The sequence below is a fragment of the Ictidomys tridecemlineatus genome, chromosome 3 (genome assembly GCF_052094955.1).
Source record: "Ictidomys tridecemlineatus isolate mIctTri1 chromosome 3, mIctTri1.hap1, whole genome shotgun sequence".
NCBI classification, from domain to species: Eukaryota; Metazoa; Chordata; class Mammalia; order Rodentia; family Sciuridae; genus Ictidomys; species Ictidomys tridecemlineatus.
The window spans coordinates 77,974,893-77,997,060 of record NC_135479.1 but is presented as its reverse complement, the minus strand read 5'-3'; the positions used below and the strand labels follow the sequence as shown (position 1 = coordinate 77,997,060).

Genomic DNA, 22,168 nt, shown 5'->3' with positions numbered 1-22,168 from the left:
CTAACAAGTCTCATTCTAAGGTTACCATTCCCACCGGGTGCCGCTAGACATGAGTTGATGGGTATTTACTGAGTGCTTCAAATGAACCAGGACCACAAGGGAAAGAAAACAGACAAGGATCTTATTTCTGTAACTGTAAGACTCTCATGTATTCATTCACTAAGGAATAGAACACCAGCTCATTTTCCAAGCCCAAAGAATACAGAGATGAGAACAAGTTGCCCGTTTTGCCCTTGTGGCACTACCAGTCCGTTGCTGGGGAACAGGGCAAACAGAAATGGATAATTGTGGGAATTACAGCGGTCACAGGTGTTCACAAGGAAGGAACTGTCAGACCCTAAAAGACATAAGAGGTTAAGAGAATAGGGTTGAGATTTTAATGACAAAGGAGTTATTGGGCTGTAAGAAGGCTGTCAGAGAAAACAATATGAGCAGAGGCAGAAACTTCCAGAACTTCAATGTGGCTTCCTTACCTTGTACATCAACATCGACTGCTCCTTCTCTGTATTTGGTCGCATCCTTGATGATCTGCGTCATGTTTGAGGAGAAGATGCTGAGGTCTCTGACCGTCCGAAGTTTGAAGTGAAACTGAGATGTGGCCATGGCCCTCAGGTTTTCCTCGGAAGCCTTCTGCATCCCCACGGAGATGATTTTCACCCCATCTTTCCGCAGGGCCTTCGAAGCCTCTTCCACATCATCCTCGGACTCCGCTGAAGCCAGGACCACCAAAATAGGAGGAAACAGTTTCCTGTCTCTTCCATCAGTAGGTGCAGAGAAGTAGATCCTGTGAGCCTCCCGAAGAGCGTTTCCTATCCTCAGGGATCCGCCAAGGAACCCGAAGTTCTTCTTGAGATGGTTCAGCATGGGGTTCCTGCTCCTGAAGGTACTCAGGTTGAATTCATTGTGGAGCATGTCACTGTACTGGGCCAGGGCCACGCGGTACTTGTTGGCCTCGATGGGGAGACTGTTGATCATTTTATTGATGAATGTTCTCACAAATGGGAAGGCCTTAACTCCCAGGTGATCAGAGCTGTCCACCAGAAACACCACATCTGCATACTCAGGGCCTGGCCCTATCAAAATCCAAAGACAACAAAAATAAGGTTATTGCTCAACCTTTACATTTTAGTCCACCATTTATAGGTCTAGCAAAATACCAAGGAAAGTGTCTTCCAGAAGTCCAACAGAAAAGAAAGTGTGCTTGTTTTTGCTAAAATGTCATATAAGAGGACTTTTGTAAAGTTAGCCAACAGATTTTTCTTGCTCCAGTTTATGCCAGAGAAAACTGACTTTTTCTTTTTTTCCCCCCTTTTTCTTTTTTAAAGAGAGAAAGAAATTTTTTTAATATTTATTTTTCAGTTTTCAGTGGACACAACATCTTTTTTTTTTAATTTTATGTGGTGCTGAGGATCAAACCCAGCGCCCCACACATGCCAGGCGAGCGCATTACCGCTTAAGCCACATCCCCAGCCCTGACTTTTTCTTTTTCAGTTCTAAATCACCAAATTCTAACACTGTACTAATGGATAAACAATAATGATACCAGCCCCAGAAAGTTCCAAAGTGGTCTGAGAACTAACAGCAGTTTTTGCAAAGAGCATAGAGTAAGAATATATCTTGGGTTGGACAGCCTGGTAGCAGAGTCTGAGGCAGAGACTTCAGGTAGATGGCTTCAACAGAGGCAAGTAGTGTAAGCAGGATCAGACAGGAATGGAGTAAAAGGGTGTGTCTGGTCTGGTCAGGTTTGGTCTGCAAGTGACTCAGAAGTACACATTACTGCAGAGTTTTCCCTCTTTAAGGAAAGAGGACCAGTTTTTATGTACCCCAGAAATCAGTAGGAGGAAGCAGAGGGTATGGGCATAATTCCTTAGGTAAGGAGGCTCTGGGAAAATCAGAAAGTGAGTGGCAGCTGCAGCTGTTGCATGTAATATTGACAGCAGCTGGGGAAGGGTTAGAATCTGGGCATGGGGAGGCACTAATAGTGTCCGTGTCAGCAGCCTCTGTCAATTACCTCAGCTCCTAAAACTAATGATATGATGGGAAAGGTCCAACAATTTCATCATAAAATCTTACGGTGGCACAGTGCAGGGTTGGAAATACTTCTTTAAACTGTTTAAAGGAGAGAAGAAAAACATACCTTTCATACTCCATATACATACACTTTGAGTAACTCTTGGTAGAAATGCTGGGGACCAGAGGTATTTCAGATTCTAAAGTTTTGGGTTTTTTTTTCTTTTTTTGGATTTGCAAGTATATAATGATATTTTAAGGGGAATTGATGAAATTCAAGTCTAAATCCAAAATTTGTTTATGTTTCATATACACCTTTTACACACATCTGGAGGAATTTTTACATAATATTTTTAGTGGGCCTGCATTTTTGACTGCAACCTGTCATTTAAAGTCAGGTATGGAATTTTCTACTTAGGTGTCATGTCAGAGCTCAAAACATTTTGGATTTTGGATCATTTCAGATTAAGAACATCTGGATTAGGGATGCCCAACCTGTACATTTCATGTTTGGGGTTGGGGGGAAAAGCAGGCAATAGTTTGGCCCCAAAAATACTTAAGAATGTTTTCTGTGTAGGGTTCCTTTTCTTCTACTTTCATCCATAATTCAAACTGACCTATAAACATTTTGGATTGACTGTGTTCATAAAGATATGGAACACTGAGACTTAAGCAAGTCAATGAATAATCAAAGTTTTTCAAGCCACATGTACCATAATTTATGATCCCTCTGCCTCGGCTTTGTACCATCTTTCGAAAATTAAGTTTGTTTGTTATTGCATACTACAACTACTAACAAATGCCATGTACTTTGATTTTCAGCAAATAAATTATTTACTTTTCTGTTTATTAAAATTAGGTTTGATGAGACATATTTATTTTCCCAAATAACAATCAACATAAAATATACTAGTACCTGGGCTCTGATCTGCCAATATTTCAGTCCAAAGGATTATTAGGGCAACTATGATTAGCTGAATCTTCATTTTGTTAATGGAGTTTTCTTGCTTTTATTCTGAAAAATATATATATAGGTAAAAATTACAAATGTATATATTTGCAATATGAAAAATCTTAATGAACATGAGGAAATAACTATTGGAATAATTGGAGTGAATGGATACACTGTAAACAAGTATTTGTCAAGAAGTCCCAAGGTCTTTTATCAAGTAATCGGGGTGTTTGTTGAAAATAGATAATGCTTAAGCTTGTTGAGCCCTTAACATGACTCAAGTACCTTTCTCAGTGCTTTACAAGTGTCATCTAAATTAATCCTCACAACAATCTTATAAAGAGGCACAATTATTATAGCACACTATAGGGAAACTGAGGCACCAGGTGACTTGATAATTGGAAGATCTAGGACACTTCCTTCACCAGACAAGGATATTACCATGCCCCCAACCTTAACCACTATACCACAATCCTTATATTAAATCCACATCTTTGCACAATGTACACAGTCATGTTTTTATTCCCCCTATCATTATGTTGATCAGGACTATTGCATATGTTCATAACAGCTCAAAAGAGCCAACAGCTACCCCTGTTTTCTTCATTAAATTCTTGGGAGAACTTTTCTCTCACAGTTATAACCAATCTTACAAATTCAGTTCATCATCTTTCTCCACATAGTTCACAATCAATCAGATATCTTCATGAAAAAATTAAATGCCATAGAAATTCCACCAAATCAGAGTTGTTGTTCATTTAAAAAAAAAAAGAAAAAGGCCACAATGACCAATACTCAAAAATAGATCTGCCTTAAATGAGATACCAAAGGTATAAGGGCTGGTTTTTATTCTAGAGTTGATTTTTCTAGCAGTTCTTTTGAAACTTCTGACCATAGAGGTCCCAAGACTTCAGAGTGGCAGTTCTAGTATTTAGAAATGGGTTGAATCGCATCTCTGAGGCTCCTCCTGACTAAAATTCTCTGATTCTTTGATGCCATGATGGATGTTAAGCTGGAGGCAGAGAGTGGCATCAACAGCTAATACTTTATAGGAATTAAATTTGTCATTTTCAGGTAGAAAAGCCCCTAAAACAGACTTTGAGCTTCTAGAAGCTCCAAGCTTAAACAGCTAACAAGTGAACCAACTCACTCATTCTCACAATTTCCAGTGCTCAAACCCTCAGAGTCAGAATGGGAATTCAAAACTAGCATCAGACCAGGCATGGTGGCACACGCCTATCATCCCAGCAACTCAGGAGGCTGAGGCAGGAGGCTCGTAAGTTCAAAGCCAACCTCAGCAACTTAGCAAGGCCCTAAGCAACTCAGTGAGACTCTGTCGCTAAATAAAATATAAAAAGGGCTTGGGGATGTGGCTCAGTGGTTAAGCACCCCTGGGTTCAATCCCTAATATCAAAAAATTAAAAAAAATAAAAATAAAACCTAGCATCAACTTTGAGCCCACTGTCAGTGGGCTCTGGAACCCGAAGTCTCCACACTCTGAATGCTAGGCAGCAACCAGCTGGTCGTGCTGTTTCCTGTGGGGATATTCATCACATGCAAATCAGTCACAAGCATTGGGGAACAAAACTTTCCAGGAGGAACAAAAAATAGGAGGGTCTTGATGGAATAATGAATAATCATCTCCCTTCTTTCGATTACATTTCTTTGGTCATAAATGTCTGTAAAGATAAATAACACACACTCCAAATGGCAATCCCCACACTTCCTATGGGGCAGTCTGTTTTGTAACATATGGTATGGAGTCTTAAAGTGACTTGGTAAAGCAAGAGGAAAAAGAAAAAAGCTTAGTTTAGCAAAGTAAAAAAAAAAAAAAGACACACGATAAAGCTTGCAACCTTCTGGCAGGTTCCGACACTGAAGAAAAATGGAAATTACTTAGTGATAATAATACAGCAAGGCGTTAGTATAAGTCTTGAGCCCACTGGATTGGAAAAAAAATGTATGTAAACAGTTTATTAGAGGTTTACATTGCTAAATCCCTACTCAAAAACAACATAAATAACATGCTGAAACCACCAAACTTAATTTCTTTTTTTTTCTCTCTCTCTTTTTGCAGCTATGCAGCTAAAGGAGCAATAAATCCTTAAATATGGTTAAAAACTAAAGGTTAGATCATCTCTTCTGTCCTCCACCATGGTGCCCTTCTCCCCTGCACTCACCCTGCACTTTCCCTGGTTCATCCATCCTTCACTAGGTATAAAAGTACCACAGACAGGCCAAGACCCGGCTCTGGCCAGAATGTGAACTTCCCACAGAGAGAGGATACAACTTTAGAAAATGTAACCTCCAGCTGGTGAGGGCCTTAGACCACACACACGCAGCCTACTGGTTTCCAGCTAAGAAGCTGAGATCTGTAGAGGGACATCCAAGGTCACAGAGTGGGCCTAGGAGGCAGAGTTCAAGATTAAAGCCTAGGCCTTAGTCTCTGTTGCTCGGGCCGTGTCTAAGAGTATCTGGAAGGCACATTGATTGAGTTTTCTCATCAACACGACCAACGAGGCCCAGTCTTATTTTCCTAGGCTGTCTATCCATGCTGTGAGTGCCACGTAGCTCTGCTTTCTTTGATTTTCATGATTCTCTTGTTTCTTTCGTGGCAAAACACCTCAGAGAGGCTATGCAATCCTCCACACCCCTAAATCCATCAACATGTCCAGACTCCCCTTCCAGCTTCGTGGTCTGGGAAGTCTGTCCTCTTAGGATTCTTGACATTTAACCTCATTTTTCCTTGTTCTGTGGTTACTGAAATATCTCCCTTAACTCCTTTATTCTCCTCCCTACTCAGTAACACACACACACACACACACACACACACACACACACACAATCTCAAAAATCAATCAGCTTGTCGAAGGAGTATCCCACCTTCCTAGCTCTGGGCATGCTCTATAGTGGGTTCTCAAGAAACTTTTGTTGAATCAAGTTAATTACTTAGGAGGTAATAAGAAGCTGCATCAATCCAGCCACTGCTAATCAACTGCCTATCAAACCTCACACAGTAACAACTCCAGGCATTTCTAGAACAAAAGGCCATGTCTAGAGTGAACTGAGATTGAAAAAGCAACGGCCTATAAATTGGAAGCAAACTCCACAAGTTTTAACAATTATGTAACAAAGTCATAACAAGTCTAAACAAGTCCTGGTGGAGGTGGTGGGAGGTGGGGGGGGAACCTACTCTAGCAGGGAAGGCTGGGTGGACAGTCCTCGTTCCACTTTTGCAAAAAGCAAAGGAGAGATGCAAATGATGCCTTTTTTTTAACTTTGCTAAGAAAAGAGAGATGCCATCCATTTGCCTGCAAATGCCATGATCTTATTATTTTTTAGTGCTGAGTAACATTCCGTTGTGTATATATGCCACATTTTTTTTATCCATTCATCCATCGAAGGGCATCTAGGTTGGCCCACAGTCTAGCTATTGTGAATTGTGCTGCTATAAACATTGATGTAGCTGTGTCCCTGTAGTATGCTGTTTTTAGGTCTTTGGGGTATAGTCCAAGAAGAGGAATAGCTGGGTCAAATGGTGGTTCCATTCCCAGCTTTCCAAGGGATCTCCATACTGCTTTCCAAATTGCTAAGTGAAATTAGCCAATCACCAAAAAAACAAATGCCGCATGTCTCCTCTGATAAAAGGGGGGTGACTCAAAAAGGGGAAGAGAAGAAGAGCATGAGAAGAAGATTACCTCTACACTGAGAAGAGGGGTGGGAGGGAAAGGGAGGAAGAAAGGGAATTGCATGGATGGTGGAAGGAGACCTTCATTATTATACAAAATACATGTATGAAGATGTGAGAAAAAAAAAGAATAGCACTACCTTAGATTAGGTAGAGAGAAGTGATGGGAGGGGAGGAGTTGTTGAAGATAAGAAGGATAGTAAAATGAAACAGACATTATTATTACTGTGTGTGTATATGTGACTGCATGACCAATGTGATTCTGCAACCTGTATACTCAGAAAATTGAGATACTGTATCTCATGTGATTCAAATGTATGATATGTCAAGGTCATTGTACTGTCATATGTAACTAATTAAAACAAATAAATTAAAAAAAAAAAAGAAAGGAGAAATGCAAATGAGGGACTTTCCAAATCCCCCAGGGTCAACCCAGAGAGGAAACAGATGAGGGAAAGAGGTTTGGCAGCAGTACCAAAACCAGTTTGTCCTATAATGCAGGGTAAAGTATACGAAAAGCGAATATGCCGAGTTCTGGTTTGGCTGGAGGAAGCTTCAGTCCAATGCCATGTGTATTTACTAAGCACCCACAATTCATGAAGCTCAGTACACCAACGTGGGGAAATGAGGACGGAGACCTAGTCCTTGCCTAAAACAATAGTAGAATCTTTGCCAAGCCCGACTCAGAAGTGTTTCCTCCTTGGTGGTCTTCCTGGACTTTACATAGTTTCTATATATTTATGTACACAAGACACTTTTGATAGATCACCATTTAACAAAACGTTTTTTGAGTGTCAACTATGTTCTCAGAACTGTTGTAGGCAGTTTAGATGGAGTAGCGGACAAAACAAAAAAATCTTGCATGAAGCTTTCATCCTTCCTGTTTATTTCTGTCTCCCCATCTGACTGGCAAACTTCTTTGAAGCAGAGACCATGTGTTTTTTGATACATCTGTGCATCTCCATGCTTGGCACAGAGTGAATACTTGGTAAGAAAGGAGAGATGCAAATGAGGAAAAGGGAAAAGCAAATACTTTTGCAAATGCTCACAAAAACGAGGCAGAAGGAGGCCTCATCTCAAATGAGAGGATGTAATACCGCAGAAACAGAGTCGGTGTGGGAAAGGCTTCCGGGAGGAAGTGGCATTTGTCTTAGACTTGCAGGACACCGTAAGTGTGAACAGCAGAAGTGATGGGGAAGAAGCAGATCTGGTGGCCAATGGAAGAGAGACCAGCAAGTGCTCTGGAGGGGAGCAAACGATAGGTGTGTCCTGGAGCTGGAGGCTTCTGCTTTGATTGTAGTCCAGGATGTGGAATAGGGAGGGATGGAGGTCTACGTAAGAAGGACAGAGTTGAGATGACAAGGTAGTGGAGGGCTTTAGATGGTCTAGGGAGAATTCAAGGAACTGAATTTTATTCTGTTGGCAACTTTGAGCCAATGATGTTTTTTGACTGAAGTAAGAGGGTGGATGGCAAGGTCTTGGGGGTGTGATGAAAGGGCTGATCCTTTGCATCAGGTGGACCTTGACCAGGAAGCCTCTGACTGCACTTCCCCCAAACGGAAGTTGTCTTAAGTATTAAGGAGAAGAGGAGATATCAAGGATCCAAAGTAGAGAGGTGCCTACAATTAAGAGTACACAGCACATCAGTAGAATCACATGGTCCCTCAAGATTTTCCTTTTTTGGGGGGAAATGTCTGCTATCTCCTTCCAAGGACATATTCATCAGAATAAATTAGATTAGAACTGAAGGCAAGAACGCTGTGCCACTATCTTCTAAAATTAAGACAAATAAAGCCCATGAGAAACATAGTCTGCAGCTTAATTAACAAATCCACCAACTGTCACATCCAACCCTGCCATTTATAGATAATTCATGGAACTACTATAGGCTCTTGGGCACAAAGAGTAAAATACATAAAATATATACTGTATGCTCCAAGAGCATACAGTCAGTCTACCTGGGGGATCAAGACAATTTTGCAGAAAGATAAAATACAGACTGTACCAAATGCTAAGTCCCAAAGTAAGGGACTTACCTTTGTAAAGTCAGGAAATGTCAGAAGCCTGTGAAGTTTTTACTAAAATGTCACTGCAAATCCCATCATACAATATGTATGGCACCTACTTTGGTGCCAGGCACACAGTAGATGTATAGTGAGTTTGTTGAAAGAACAGATGAACTTGGGTGTTTCAGGATATATTGAAAAGAACTGAATCACAATGCAGTTTAAAAATAGAACATAACATTTCAGAGTCTCTCCTTATGAAAATGTATCAAAAGCAACCAACAAAAGCACTTGATATACTCTTAAGGCTTTCAAAAACTGTGATCAAGGGTAGCAGAAAATATCAAAGAATCAGAGCTCATAATTAAAATTGTAAGCTCCTTTCTGAGACTTGGTTCTCCAATCTACAAAGCAAGAGGGTCAGCCAGCAGCTCTAAAATGCTCACTTTGTGAATTAGGGCCCAGATCTTCTAGGGACATGGGCTCTGCCAAAAGGCATAAAATGAGAATTCCATCCCTTGAAGTTCTGGGCCTCTCAGACTGAAGACCCCTCAGAAGGGCATGATGTCACCCTTCTTGCTGGAACATCGGCAGAAACTACAGTAATGCGTCTGGAAGTTTCCTTTGTCAGAGGGCACAACCATCAGGGTGGTTCCCCCCACCCCACCACCTTCAAGTCTTGTTAATTACCTAAGCTCAGTACAGCAATCCATATTCTTCTTATGGGATCACCAGATTTTTTTAAACAAAGATTTCCAGAGTAAAGACTATCTTGCTTATATTTTTAATACTTCCATTTGCCAAAACTTCACAAGACCTGTTATAGCACATGGAAATAAATGACATTGGACCACAGCTACTTTCCAAATCAGAAAGACTCCAAATCAACATCATCACCATCCACACCCTCAATGCCTGACTTCCACTGAGGGTGCAGCCTACCTCCCTGTGGCTCTTGGATCTCCCCAGGAGTGTGTACCTCATTCTTGGAGCTGCTGCTGAAAAAACAGAACAGGGCTCTATGTTTTCATTACAACTTACTTAAAGAGGAAAAAGTTGTGGGCTTGCGATTCTCAATCTTGGATGCACACTGAAGAACTATTAGAAACTACTAATAGCTATTCCCACTCCAAGAATCTCTGACTCAACTGGTCAGGACTATAGTCTGAGAATGGGGATTGTTTTGTTGGTGCAATATAATTATACATAATAGTGGAATGCTATATTTATATATGCACATAACATAATTTGATTAATTTCATTACCCAATATCTTCTCTTTCCCATCCCTCCTGCCTCCCACTGATCTGCTTGCTTTTCTCTATTGATCTACCTTAGATTGCTGTTATTATTATTTTAATTGGTGCATTATAGCTACATATATATATATATATATATATATACATATATACATATATAATTGTGTATATGATCCATTCTGGTATATTCATATTTAGACCTAGCCTAATTTGGTATATTTCATTCCCCAATACTTCCCCATGACTCCTTCAATTCATATTTCCCTCCTACACTTCCCTCAGCTCCTGCATACAAAAGAAAACATGACCTTTCATTTTCTGAGTCTGGCTTATTTCACTTAGCTTAAATATTCCTCAATTCCATACATTTACCCAGGAATGATACAATTTCACTCTTCTTTATGTTTGAGTAAAACTCCATTCTGTATATATACCACCTTTTCTTTCTTTTTTTTAAAAAAAAAATTTATAGTAGCTTTATTTATAATTGTCCCAAACTGGAGGCAACCAAGATATCCCTCAACAGATGAGTGAATAAACAAATTATGGTTACATTCATACAAAAGCATTGTATTCACTGATTATAAGAAATGAACTATTATACCACGTCTTCTTTATCCATACATCTGTTGATGGGCACCTAGACTAGTTCCGTAACTTGACTATTGTAAATTGTGCTGCTATGAACATAGATACCCATGGTATCACTGTAGTATGCTGATTTTAGATCTTTTGGATAAATACCAAGGAGTAGTATAGCTGGGTTATATGGTGGTTGCTTTTCTAGTCTTTTGAGAAATCTCCATACTGCCTTCCAAAGTGTAACCTGCAATCCCACCAACAATGTATAAATGTACCTTTTCCCCAATATCCTCACCAGCAATTTTTGTTCTTTGTATTCTTGATGACTGCCATTCTAACTGGAATGAGATGAAATCTGTGTACTTTGGAATTGCATTTCCCTGATTGCTAAGGATGTTGAACAATTTATCAAACATCTGTTAGCCATTTGTATTTCTTCGTTTGAGAAATGTCCATTTAGATTTTTTTTGCCCATTCTGGAATGGGTTGTTGAGGGAGGGGAATGTTAATTTTTTTAGTTCTTTATATATTCTGAAAATTAACCCCCTCTCAGAAAAATAGCCGGCAAAAATTTTCTCTCATCCTATAGACTCTCTTTCTTTGTGTTCTTGTTTCCTTTGCTCTTCAGAAGCCTTTTAATTTGATGCTATCCCATTTATTGAATCTTGATTTTATTTGTTGAGCTTTAGGAGTTTTTTTTTTTTTTTGAGGAAATCAGTGCCTGCACCTATATGTTAAAGTGTTAGCCTTATGTTTTCTTCTAACAGTTTCAGTGTTTCTGGTATAATTTCTAGGTCTTTGATCCACTTTGAGTTGATTTTTGTGCAGGCGGGGAAGATAGGGGTGGGTGTGTATTCATTCTTCTACAGATGAATATACAGTTTTCCTAGCACCATTTGTTTCAAAGGCTGTCTTTTCTTCCAATGTATGTTTTTGGCCCTTTGGTCAAGGATCAAATGACTATATGTGGATTTGTCTTTGTGTCTTCTATTCCATTCCATTGGTTTTTATGCCAATATCATGCTGTTTTGTTCCTATAGCTCTGAGCACAACTTCAGATCAAATATTGTGAAGCCTCCAGCATTGCTTTTCTGGCTTTGAATTTGCTTTGGCTATTCTGGGTCTTTTATTCTTCTTGCAAATGAATATTAGGATTGTTTTTTTTTCTAGTTCTGTGAAGAATGTCACTGGTATTTTGATGGGGATCACATTGAATCTGTAGTTCACTTTTGTGTATATGGCCATTTTGAAAATATTAATTCTCCCTATTCAAGAACATAAAAGGTCTTTCTACCTTCTAAGACTTCAATTTTTTTCCTTAGTGAACACTGGGGTTTTTTAAAGCAAAATAGGTAATTCTGATATACAGACAAGATTGAGAGCTGTTGGATTAGGTCATCCTGAATGGTCTCTAGAAAAGAGTGCCGCAGTACAGTCCTCAGTGAATTGAAAGGAATTCACAGTCCAGTCCTCTGAGAATTGTGGTCACGAATGATTTCAGCAATGTGTTGTTGAGAAATTTACATGAGATCACATATGTAAAGTTTCTTTTTTTTTATCATGTGATGTTTTTATATAGGTATACATCAAATTAAACATTTACTTATTTATTATGTATTTTTTAAAGGAGAGAGAGTCTTTTTTTTTTGTAGATGGACACAACACAATGCCTTTATTATTTTTTTAATGTGGTGCTGAGCATCGAACACGGGTCCCACCCATGCTAGACAAGCACTCTACCACTGAGCCACAATCCCAGTCCAATAATTTTTTTATTAATATATGACAGCAGAATGCATTACAATTCTTATTACATATATAGAACACATTTTTTCATAACTCAAAGGATTGAACTCCGGGGTGCTTAACCTTTGACTCCAAGCCACATCCCCATCTCTTTTGTATTTTATTTAGAGACAGGGTCTCACTGAGTTGCTTAGGGCCTCACTAAGTTGCTGAGGCTGGCTTTGAACTTTCAATCCTTTTGCCTCAGCCTCATGAATCACTGGAATTGCAGGCATACACCACTCCACTCAGCTTGTTACTTGTATTCTTGAAAATTGCCTTTAGTACTGTAGTGAGATGAAATCTCGGTGTAGTTTTAATTTGCATTTCTTTAATTGCTAGAGATGTTGAACATTTTTTTCATATATTTGTTGACTGATCATATTTCAATTGAAGGTATTTTTAATTCATTCCTTGAAAAATTATTTTGAGTAAAGCAAACACGCAACATTGAGGGGGAAAGTCACAAATATAAGATGTAGTTTCTTAGAACAATACCAATCTAATGACTGTGATCCAAGTTCAATGGTTAACAGCACCTTGAATCTATCTTAAAAGTATCCTAACTTCTTGATTTCATGAGGTGGCTTGAAAGTCGTTACTCTGCCCTAAAAATATGTTTAAAAACCAAGCAGACTAATCATAGGCAATCTGCTATCCCCAAAATTTGAGAGTTCGGCAGGTGGCTACAGAGAATGGCAAATGAACAGAGCAGAAACTTGAGAGCTGAAACTTGGGTGGGAATCAGTACTAAGGTTGAAAAATCTGAATTGTATTTGACAAATTGCTAGAGGCAATTTATGTACAAGTTTGAGAATTAAAAACTCCAGGGGGACCCAGACATAGGCAGACACCACACTAAGAAGTTCTCACAGTGAAAATCAAAGAAAAATTCCACCCATGCATCAGCAGGGTGAAGAGGAAAAGAATCATTTTTGAAATACGCTATAGCACACACTGTTCTTCTTAACAAAGTCTGACCACAAAAGAAACTAATAACAGAGTCAAAGCTACTTGGATTTATCAGAGCCAAACTGACCTGAGGGTTGGGGGAGGAAAATACCCAACTCCAACCCCTTCTAGCCATCCTGTCCTAATAATAACAAGACCCAACCATGTTCTTCTCTATAAGAAACCCACTTGAACCATAAAGACATATAGGCTAAAAGTAAATGAACAAAGAAAGACACACCATACTAATCAAAAGAAAGTGGGAGTACCAACTTTAATCTCAGACTAAGCACACGTCAAACCAAGGAGAGTTATCAGAGATAAAGAAGGGTACTGCATGATGATAAAATGTCAAGTATAACAATCCTTACAAAATAAATGCCTAACAAAAGTACCACCTGTATAAGAAAAAAACTGATAAAACTATAAGAAAAAATACATGCATTCATTATCATAGCTGGAATTTTAACACCCTTTTATCAGAAATGTACAAATTCAGCAGACAGAAATCAATAAGGACCTATCTGAACAAGAATACCATCAATCACTGGACAAAATGAACTTCTATAGACTACTCCATCCAGGAATAGAGGAATACACTTCTTCTCAAGATCACATGGGACATTCGCAGAGATGGGCCGCGTTCTGGGGCATAAAACACAACTTAACAAATACAAAAGAAATGAAAACATATGGTATCTGCTCTTAGACCACAATGAAATAAAACCGGAAATCAATCACAGAGAATGGGAAAATCCCAAAATATGTGGAGATTAAACAATGTACCTTTTTTTTTATTAGAGCATTGTAGTTAGACCTAGTAGTTAGGTTTATTTTGACAACATCGTACATGCATGGAATTTGATTTATTCTCTTTCAGTCCCTGTTCCCCACCCTCCCTCCCACTATTCTCCTTGCTCTCCTAATATCCCTTTTGCTTATCTATTCATTTTTGATTGGTGCTTTCTGCATACACATAAAGGTAAAATTCCCTATGGAATTTCTTCCCCTTTCTTGTCTCTCTTCCCTCCCTCTCAGTCTCCTTCTTCTACTCCACCAATCCTCCCTATATCTTTATGAGAGCAAATCCTCCCCTTTTTTCCCTACTTTTCTATAGCTTCTGCATAAAAGACAAAACATTCAACCCTTGATTTTCTGAGTTTCGCTTATTTCACTTAGCATGATGTTCTCCACTTCCATCCACTTACCAGCAAACACCATAATTTTATTCTTCTTTATGGCTGAGTAAAACTCCATGGTGTATACATACCATATTTTCTTAAACCATTCATCTACTGACAAGTATCTGGGATAGTTCTATAATTTGGCTATTGTGAGCTTTGCTACTAGGATCACTGAGGTGGCCGTGTCATTACAGTACACTGATTTTAGTTTCTTTTGGATAAGTCCCAAAGAGTGGGTTAGCTGAGTCATAGGGTGGTTCCAGTCTTAATTTTTTGAGGAATCTCTGAACTTCCTTCAGAGTGGTTATACTAATTTACAGTCCTACCAACAAATGTACTTTTTAAACCATATCCTAGCCAGCATTCATTATTATTAAAATAATATTCTTCCAGAGGGAAACAATCAATAACATGAAGAGAGAGACTACAGAATGGGAGAAAATCTTTACCACATGAACCTCAGATAGAACATGAATCTCCTGCATAAATAAAGAACCAAAAAAAAAACTTAACACTGAAACATCACATAATCCAACCAATAGACGGGCTAATGAACTGAACAGACACTTCACAGAAAAAGAAATATAATCAATCAACAAATATATTTTTTAAAATGTTCAACATCTCTAACAATTAGAAATACACAAGTCAAAACTACTTTAAGATTTCATCTCACTCCAGTAAGAATGGCATATCAAGAATCCAAGCAACAATAAGTATTGGTTAGGATGTGAGGGGAAAGGTACATGCATACTCTGCTGGTGGATCTGCAAATTGGTGCAACCATTATAGGAAGCAGGATGAAGATTCCTCAGAAAACTTGGAATGGAATTACCATTTGACCCAGCTATCCCACTCCTTAGTTTATACCCAAAAGACTTAAAATCAGCACACTATAGTGACACTGCCACATCAATGTTTATAGCAGCTCAACTCCTCACAATAACTAAACTGTGGAACCAACCAGCCCTTCCACAGATGAACAGATAAAGAAAATATGAGATACACACACACACACACACACACAATGAAATTATGGTATTTGCCAGTAAATGGATGGACCCAGAGAATATCATGTTAAACAAAATAAACCAATACCAAAGAACCAAAGGCCAAATGTTTTTTCTGATATGCAGAAGCTAATTCACAACAAAGGGAGTGGGGCTAGGGAAGAATAGACAGAGGGGAGTGAAGGGCATGAGGACAGGAAGGATAATAAAATGAATCAGACATTATAAGCCTGTGTGCACATATGATTACATGACTAGTGTAATCCTACATCATGTACAACTGGAAAGATAACAAGTTATACTTCATTATGTGTGATGTGTCAAAATGCATTCTACTGTCATGTACAACTAACCAGAACAAATTTCTTTAATTAAATAAAAATTTTTAAAATACAATAATAATATGCTTCCAAATTCTTCATAGATCAAGGAAGAAATCTAAAGAGAATCTTTAAAATATATCCAACTACCTGAAAATGTAAACACAACTTACTGCAATTTGTGAGATTCAGCAAAAGCAGTACTTTGGGGGGAAATTTATAGCATTAAATACCTATATCTTTCTTAAAAGAAACAAAATCAATCATCTATACTGCCACTTTAGAAAAAAAAAGGAGAGAAAATTAAATCCAAAATAAGCAGAAGAAGAGAATAGTAAAAGTGAGAACAAAAAACAATGAAACCAAAAACAAACAAACAACAAAAAAACAATACTTAAAAACAATGAACCCAAAGCTAGTCTTTTGAAAAGATCAACAACATTGATTAGCTTGTAGCCAGACTAAGAAAAAAGAGAGGGCAAGAGCATAAATTACTAATGTAAGAAATGAAAGAGAGGACATTATTACAGATCCAGTGAAAAATAATAATAATAACAATAAAGGAATACAATGAAAAATTCTGTGCCCACAAATTTGGAAAACTAGAGAAAATAGACCAATTCCTTGAAATACAGTCTGCAAAAACTCAAAAAAAAAAAGAAGAAGAAATTGAGACAGTTTATAACTTGCAAAACAGAAAACACCATGCTCACATAGGTTCACCGAGGGAGGGAGGTTCTACCAAACACAAATGGAGGAAGTTATATGAATCCCCTCTTCTCTCCTTCAGAAGATAGCCTCAGAGAGATTACTTCTTAACTCATTTTATGAGGCTGTCATTACCCTACTGCCAAAAACATACAAAAACGTTACAAGAAAAGGAAATTAAAGGCTCAGGATATTTCATGCACATGGATACAAAAATCTTCAAAATAAAGTAGCAGGATGTTAGGGGAGGCTATAGGAACCATAATCTACATGAATTAAATGCCAACTGTCTGGATCTTAAGATAAATATATGGTCAAAATGAAGGTCTAAGCTAAATATTCCCATCCTGCTATAGTATGAATTCAAGAGCTTCAAGAATAAATCAGAAATTTTATCCAAACTTGTAAACTATTATCATCTCATTAAAACTTCAGTAAGGAAATTATTCAAAATTGGCATTAGAGAAGAGGAACCATATTCTCATCATTGTCACCTGCCACATTGTTCCTGAGGTCACTGTATGACATTCATGCCACCCCAGGCAGACACTCATTTGAAGCTGGTATCAAGGAAAGGCAAGTATGTTATTTGGAGATAGATTTTTTTTAAAAAACTTCATCTTTTCTTTCTTAATTCTCTTTATATTCTTTGTGATGTCCGATACGAAGATAATCTAACATAAACATTGGTTATTAAGTGATTCTCCTTCTCTTAAAATTGTGAATTGATACATTTGACATACCCCATTTTATGGATGGTCATGAAATATGAAGAATTCAAAATTGGGCTCTTTTTTTTATTTCTATGGTCTAAGTGGAAGTAAATAACTGAAAATAAAATCCAACCGATACCGAAAATTTTGTTTAATGTCATAAGTGCTAAAACACTAAGTCAGAGCTGGCAAGATTTTCCACAGAGAGCCAGCAAGGATTTTAGGTTTTGTGAGCCACATGATCTCCAGTATAAATATACTCAGTTCTGCCCTTTTAAAAGCAGCCAAAGACAAATAGCATGTAAGCAAATAAGCTTGGCCCCAGAACCACACTGTGACTTCTGTGGTCTTATGAGCTCTGACCTTATAGGATCCTCTCACCATAATAAAATTAAAAATTATTTTCATATGAGTTTAGATACTTCAAAATTTTACTTTTTTTCTGCATGGGAAAAAATTTTAATAAACTTTGATAGGTCCTAAATTTTTTTTCTGGTATGAGAAAAATTAAACATTTTTGACCCTAAAAGTTCTTTTTTTTTCTTTTTTTTTTTTTTTTTTGGTTTTCAAAAAAATATTAAAACATTCCGTGGGCCCCTAAAATGCTATGGGGCCCTATACTATGCTTAAGGAGTCACTGTAGAGAGACTAGCTTCAGGCTCCTATGAGACATCTGTGACCACCAATAACCACCAGGCTGGGCCATAGCCCACCAAGGCCAACACAATGCTGGGATAGGATCAAGCTGTTAAGGGATGCCTATTGCTGATGTAGATGCATGGATGGGGGCCACTGCGACCAACCACAGGGAATGCTGGCTGTAACAGACGTTCAGTGGACCGGGATCCACTGGTCACATTGTCTTCCCTGGGTGCTAGAGCTATGTCCACACAGGCAGGAATGGATGGGGACTGTGGGGATCTTCCCAGCATTACACTTCACCGAATCAATGCTAAGTTCCAGGGAGAATTGTTGTGCTTATCACCCTGTCCTACCCCAGTGAATGGGAAATTGCACCACACTATGCTGCCCAAGTTGAGGTGTATTGGTGAAGTCAGTCCCTTGACCACCTAGGCTGACACTAAGCTGGGCCACACCAGAATCTCACAGCCACAGGACCTGCACAGTCTTGGGGTGCACTGAGGCCCAGGCCACATCTGGCAGTGATACAAGCTGAAACACAAGTCCCTTCCACTGAAGCTCAGGTCTCTGATACCAAGGCAGACCTAGAGCCCCATCTCTGAGCACTGGCCTATTGATAGATATGCAGCCTATGATTGAGAAATGAGTGGTAGAGATAGTCTCTTGGCTGCCAAGGCTGACACTAATCTGGGCTGCACCTGTGTCTCACAGATGCACAGACCTACACATTCTCAGGAGGACAGCAGGTGTTCTCCAGGACCACCTCAAGGCTGGAAATGATGCAGGCTGAAACTTGAGTCTGTTCTGTTACACACAGGCCTCTTACCCTAATGCTAGAGGCTCCATTTGTGAGTTCTGACCTGCAAATGGGACTTTCAGTTTCCCTTGAATGCTGGGTCTCACCATGGCACACCTCACACTGAGCTCCATGACAAAGCCCTGTGTTGGCTCTTGTGGCCTGCTGTCCATCAGATGAAATCTTGATCCCCACTCTGTCACCTGAGGCTGGAGGAGGAGTGGTAAAGGAGTCAGCACCTGGCCTATTGCAGTCCCAACAGCTCTTCCTCTGGGTACTGGCCCAGTGGTGGGTGTTCTGGGGCTTTGCCTATTACTAGGTTTCACCATGGGAACTCTGGACAGACCTAGAACTGGGCTTCAAGAATAAGGCCAGGACTTTATTCCTACTCTCTCTCCCATGGGAGAGACATCTCTCTCCACCCTGGGCTGCTTGGGTTGGGGAAGGGGTGATGCTGACAGCTCATTCCTTCCTGCCTTCTTCTATACCTCTTTTCTATTTGTTATACTAAAAGCAGGCACTGTGGTCTCTCATCAGTGAGCCTGTGTAAGGCAGTTTGGTGCATGAATAGTCATACAACTTGGTGTGTCTCTGGGGAGACGATCACAGGAGGAACTTCCACAGCTGCCATCTTGCTCTACCTTCATCTGGGTTTTCTGTTGCTTCTTTAGTTTGATTTTAGAATTATCATTCATACTTTTTACCATTTCCATTTCATCCTGGGTATCAAATTGTTTTTGATAAAGTCAGATAATTTTTTTTTCATTTTTCTCTACTCTGTAGGGCGATCTCTAATTTCTGATGCCTAAATAATATGCATTTTTTTTCTCCTTTCCCAAATTACATGAGACTGTCCTCTTCACTGTGGGTTTTCTCTAAAGATGTTTTCATTTATTCATCAATTTCACTGTTTCTGGATCTCTTAATTCTCAATTTTGTGCTTACTTCATTCTATTTTAGGTTTATTTTGTGTTTTTCCCCTAACTCCTTTTTTTTAATTGGTGAATTATAATTCTACATAACAGTAGGATTCATTATACCACATTTATACATGCACATCATTTGAACAATCTCATTACCCAGAACCTTTGGTTTCCCGCCCCTCTTCCCTCTGCCCTTGCTCCACTCTATCTTCCTTTCATTATTATAATTGTTATTTTAATTAGTAAATTATAATTATACACACACATATGTGGTATATTCATACATAGACATAGCATAATTTGATAGATTTTATTTACAGTACTTCCCCCATACTCTTTCCCCTGACTTCTTGAATTGAATGACTGATTGAGCCACTCATTTCTACATTTTATTATTTAGTAATGAAGGCTTTTTGAGGCAATGCTTTTTCTGAGTACAGCATTGGCTTTAATACACTAGCATTTTCATAATTACTATAGGTCAGATATTCTTCAGTTATGGCTTTAAATTTTTCAAGTGGCTAGAGATTTTCAGTTTGTTTTATTGAGGTTGTTTTATTTTTCCATGAGTATAGCTCTAGTTTTTAATTATTATCATTATAAAACTTTTGATTTTAATGCATTGTGGTCAGAGAAAATGATTTGTAATATTTATCTTTATTGGAATATATTGAGGTTTCCCTTATGACACAGAATGCTTAGTTTGGGAAAAGCTTAGTGAGTGCTTGAAAAGAAAATAAATTTTCTTCTGATGACACAGAGTTCACTATTAACCTATTTATTTTTGCTGTTTCTTGAGGACTAATGTGATTGGATCAATATTTTCTCTACTACTATATTTTCATCAATCCCCCTTTATTTCCTGTAGTTTTTCTTTATTTCTACACCACACTAATTATTTCATAAGGTTTATGAAAGTTATATCTTCATTGTGGGACATGTTCATCCATTATTCACTATTATTATGTGACCTTTGATCATAGTTTACTCAGCCATTAGACTGAAATTTCCTCAGAGAAGGAGATCTATTCTTGGCTCATTGTTGTATCCTCAGTCTCTACTGGTACCTGGTCAATAGTTAGCACTCACTGGGCATGGTGGCACATACCCAAACCCCAGTAGCTTGGGAGACTGAGGCAGGAGGATCACAAGTTCAAGGTCAACCTCAGCAATTTAGTGAGAGCCTAAGCAACTTAGACTGTGTTTCAAAATAAAAATATTAAAAGGGCTGTGGATGTAGCTCAATGGTAAAGTGCCCCCAGGGTTCAATCCCTATAAGCAAAAAAAAAAAAAAAAACCCATTTAATATTGGTTGAAAAAAAACGAAGGGAGGGTTTAAAAAAAAAAAGCATGCACTATGCCTCATTTAACATATTTCTTTATTGACCTTAACATTATGTTATAAAACTTCATAATCCTTCCTTTCTCTTAGATGGAGTATCACTGACAAATATTTTAATTTCAGTTATCAAATCTCTTGTTTTAGATGTATGTCTTATAGACACCATGCAGCTGAATTTATCTTTTTTTATTCAATCTGTTATTTGTTTTTCTTTTAAGAGAGGAATTTAAATTTTTTAATTTTATGCTATAAAATATATGTTTGGGTTTACTTCTGTCATTTCTATTTTATGTATTATGCTTTAATTTTCCTTACTATTGGTCATAATATTTTCACCTCATCATTTGTTTCTTCTTTTTTATTTTTTCTGATTGGTGATAAAACGTGAGTGCATATCAAATTTTTTATTGGTGCAAACTAAGTAAAATTATTTATAAGTAAAATGTGTTCACTTATATTTCCAAATTTATCAATTTTCAAGATGAAATAACATTTGTAACTCCCACCTACGAAAGAGGAGAAAATTAGTCTAGGATTAGAGGAAGGGTGTACTTACCCTCAGTTTCTTAGCTCCAGACTTAAAAAGTGGGAAGACAGCTCTCCAACAAGGTGGGTAACTAAGGGAACTCACTGAAATTCAATACTGGACAGTAGAAGAAACTATAGAGACACACAAAGTCTTTAAACTTTTGGGTTTTTTTAATACTTCAAACATAATATAAGAAATAATACATTAGTGACGTGACAGCTTGGCTGATTGCAGTGGCATCTGGGGCTGCTGAGTGCAGAGGGGACACAGGCAGGAGAGAAAAGTGTGGTAAGAACCTGTGGAATAAACACAGAGGCTGACCTCAATGGACCCAGAGTCAAGTGGGGGATATGGTTGAGTGAAAACCAATCAAAATCACTCTGCCCATCGGCGGATAGTTTGGCAGGAACTAGGGTCACCGGCACAGGAACCATTTATAGGTGCTGCATGGCAGTGAGGATAGACAGGTCAGGAATGCATAAAGGACTTCTGGTGAACTCAGCAGTCACCTATTATGCTCTCCAGAGTATCTGAACCAGAGTGAATAAACTAGACACACACACACACACACACACACACACACACACAAATGTGCCTAGGGCACTGTGGAACCAACCTAGATGCCATTCAATAGATGAATGGATTTAAAAATATGGCATATATACACAATGGAGTATTACTCAGCAATAAAAGAGAATAAAAACCATGGCATTTGCAGGTAAATGGATGGATTTAGAGAGGATAATTCTAAGTTAAGTTAGCCAATCCC

General features: G+C 38.4%; 1 protein-coding gene across 1 annotated transcript in view; it reads right to left on the bottom strand.

Moving 5' to 3' along the window:
• Positions 1-22,168, bottom strand: part of Col6a5 (collagen type VI alpha 5 chain) — a 137,993-nt gene that overhangs the window by 95,226 nt on the left and 20,599 nt on the right. Inside the window, exons 2-3 of the mRNA XM_005326998.5 lie at positions 2,927-3,025; positions 474-1,073 (exon numbers count right to left, since the gene is read on the bottom strand). Of these exons, the coding sequence (XP_005327055.2) occupies positions 474-1,073; positions 2,927-2,996 (670 nt within the window). The 5' untranslated portion in view covers positions 2,997-3,025. The remainder of the gene's footprint in view (positions 1-473; positions 1,074-2,926; positions 3,026-22,168) is intronic.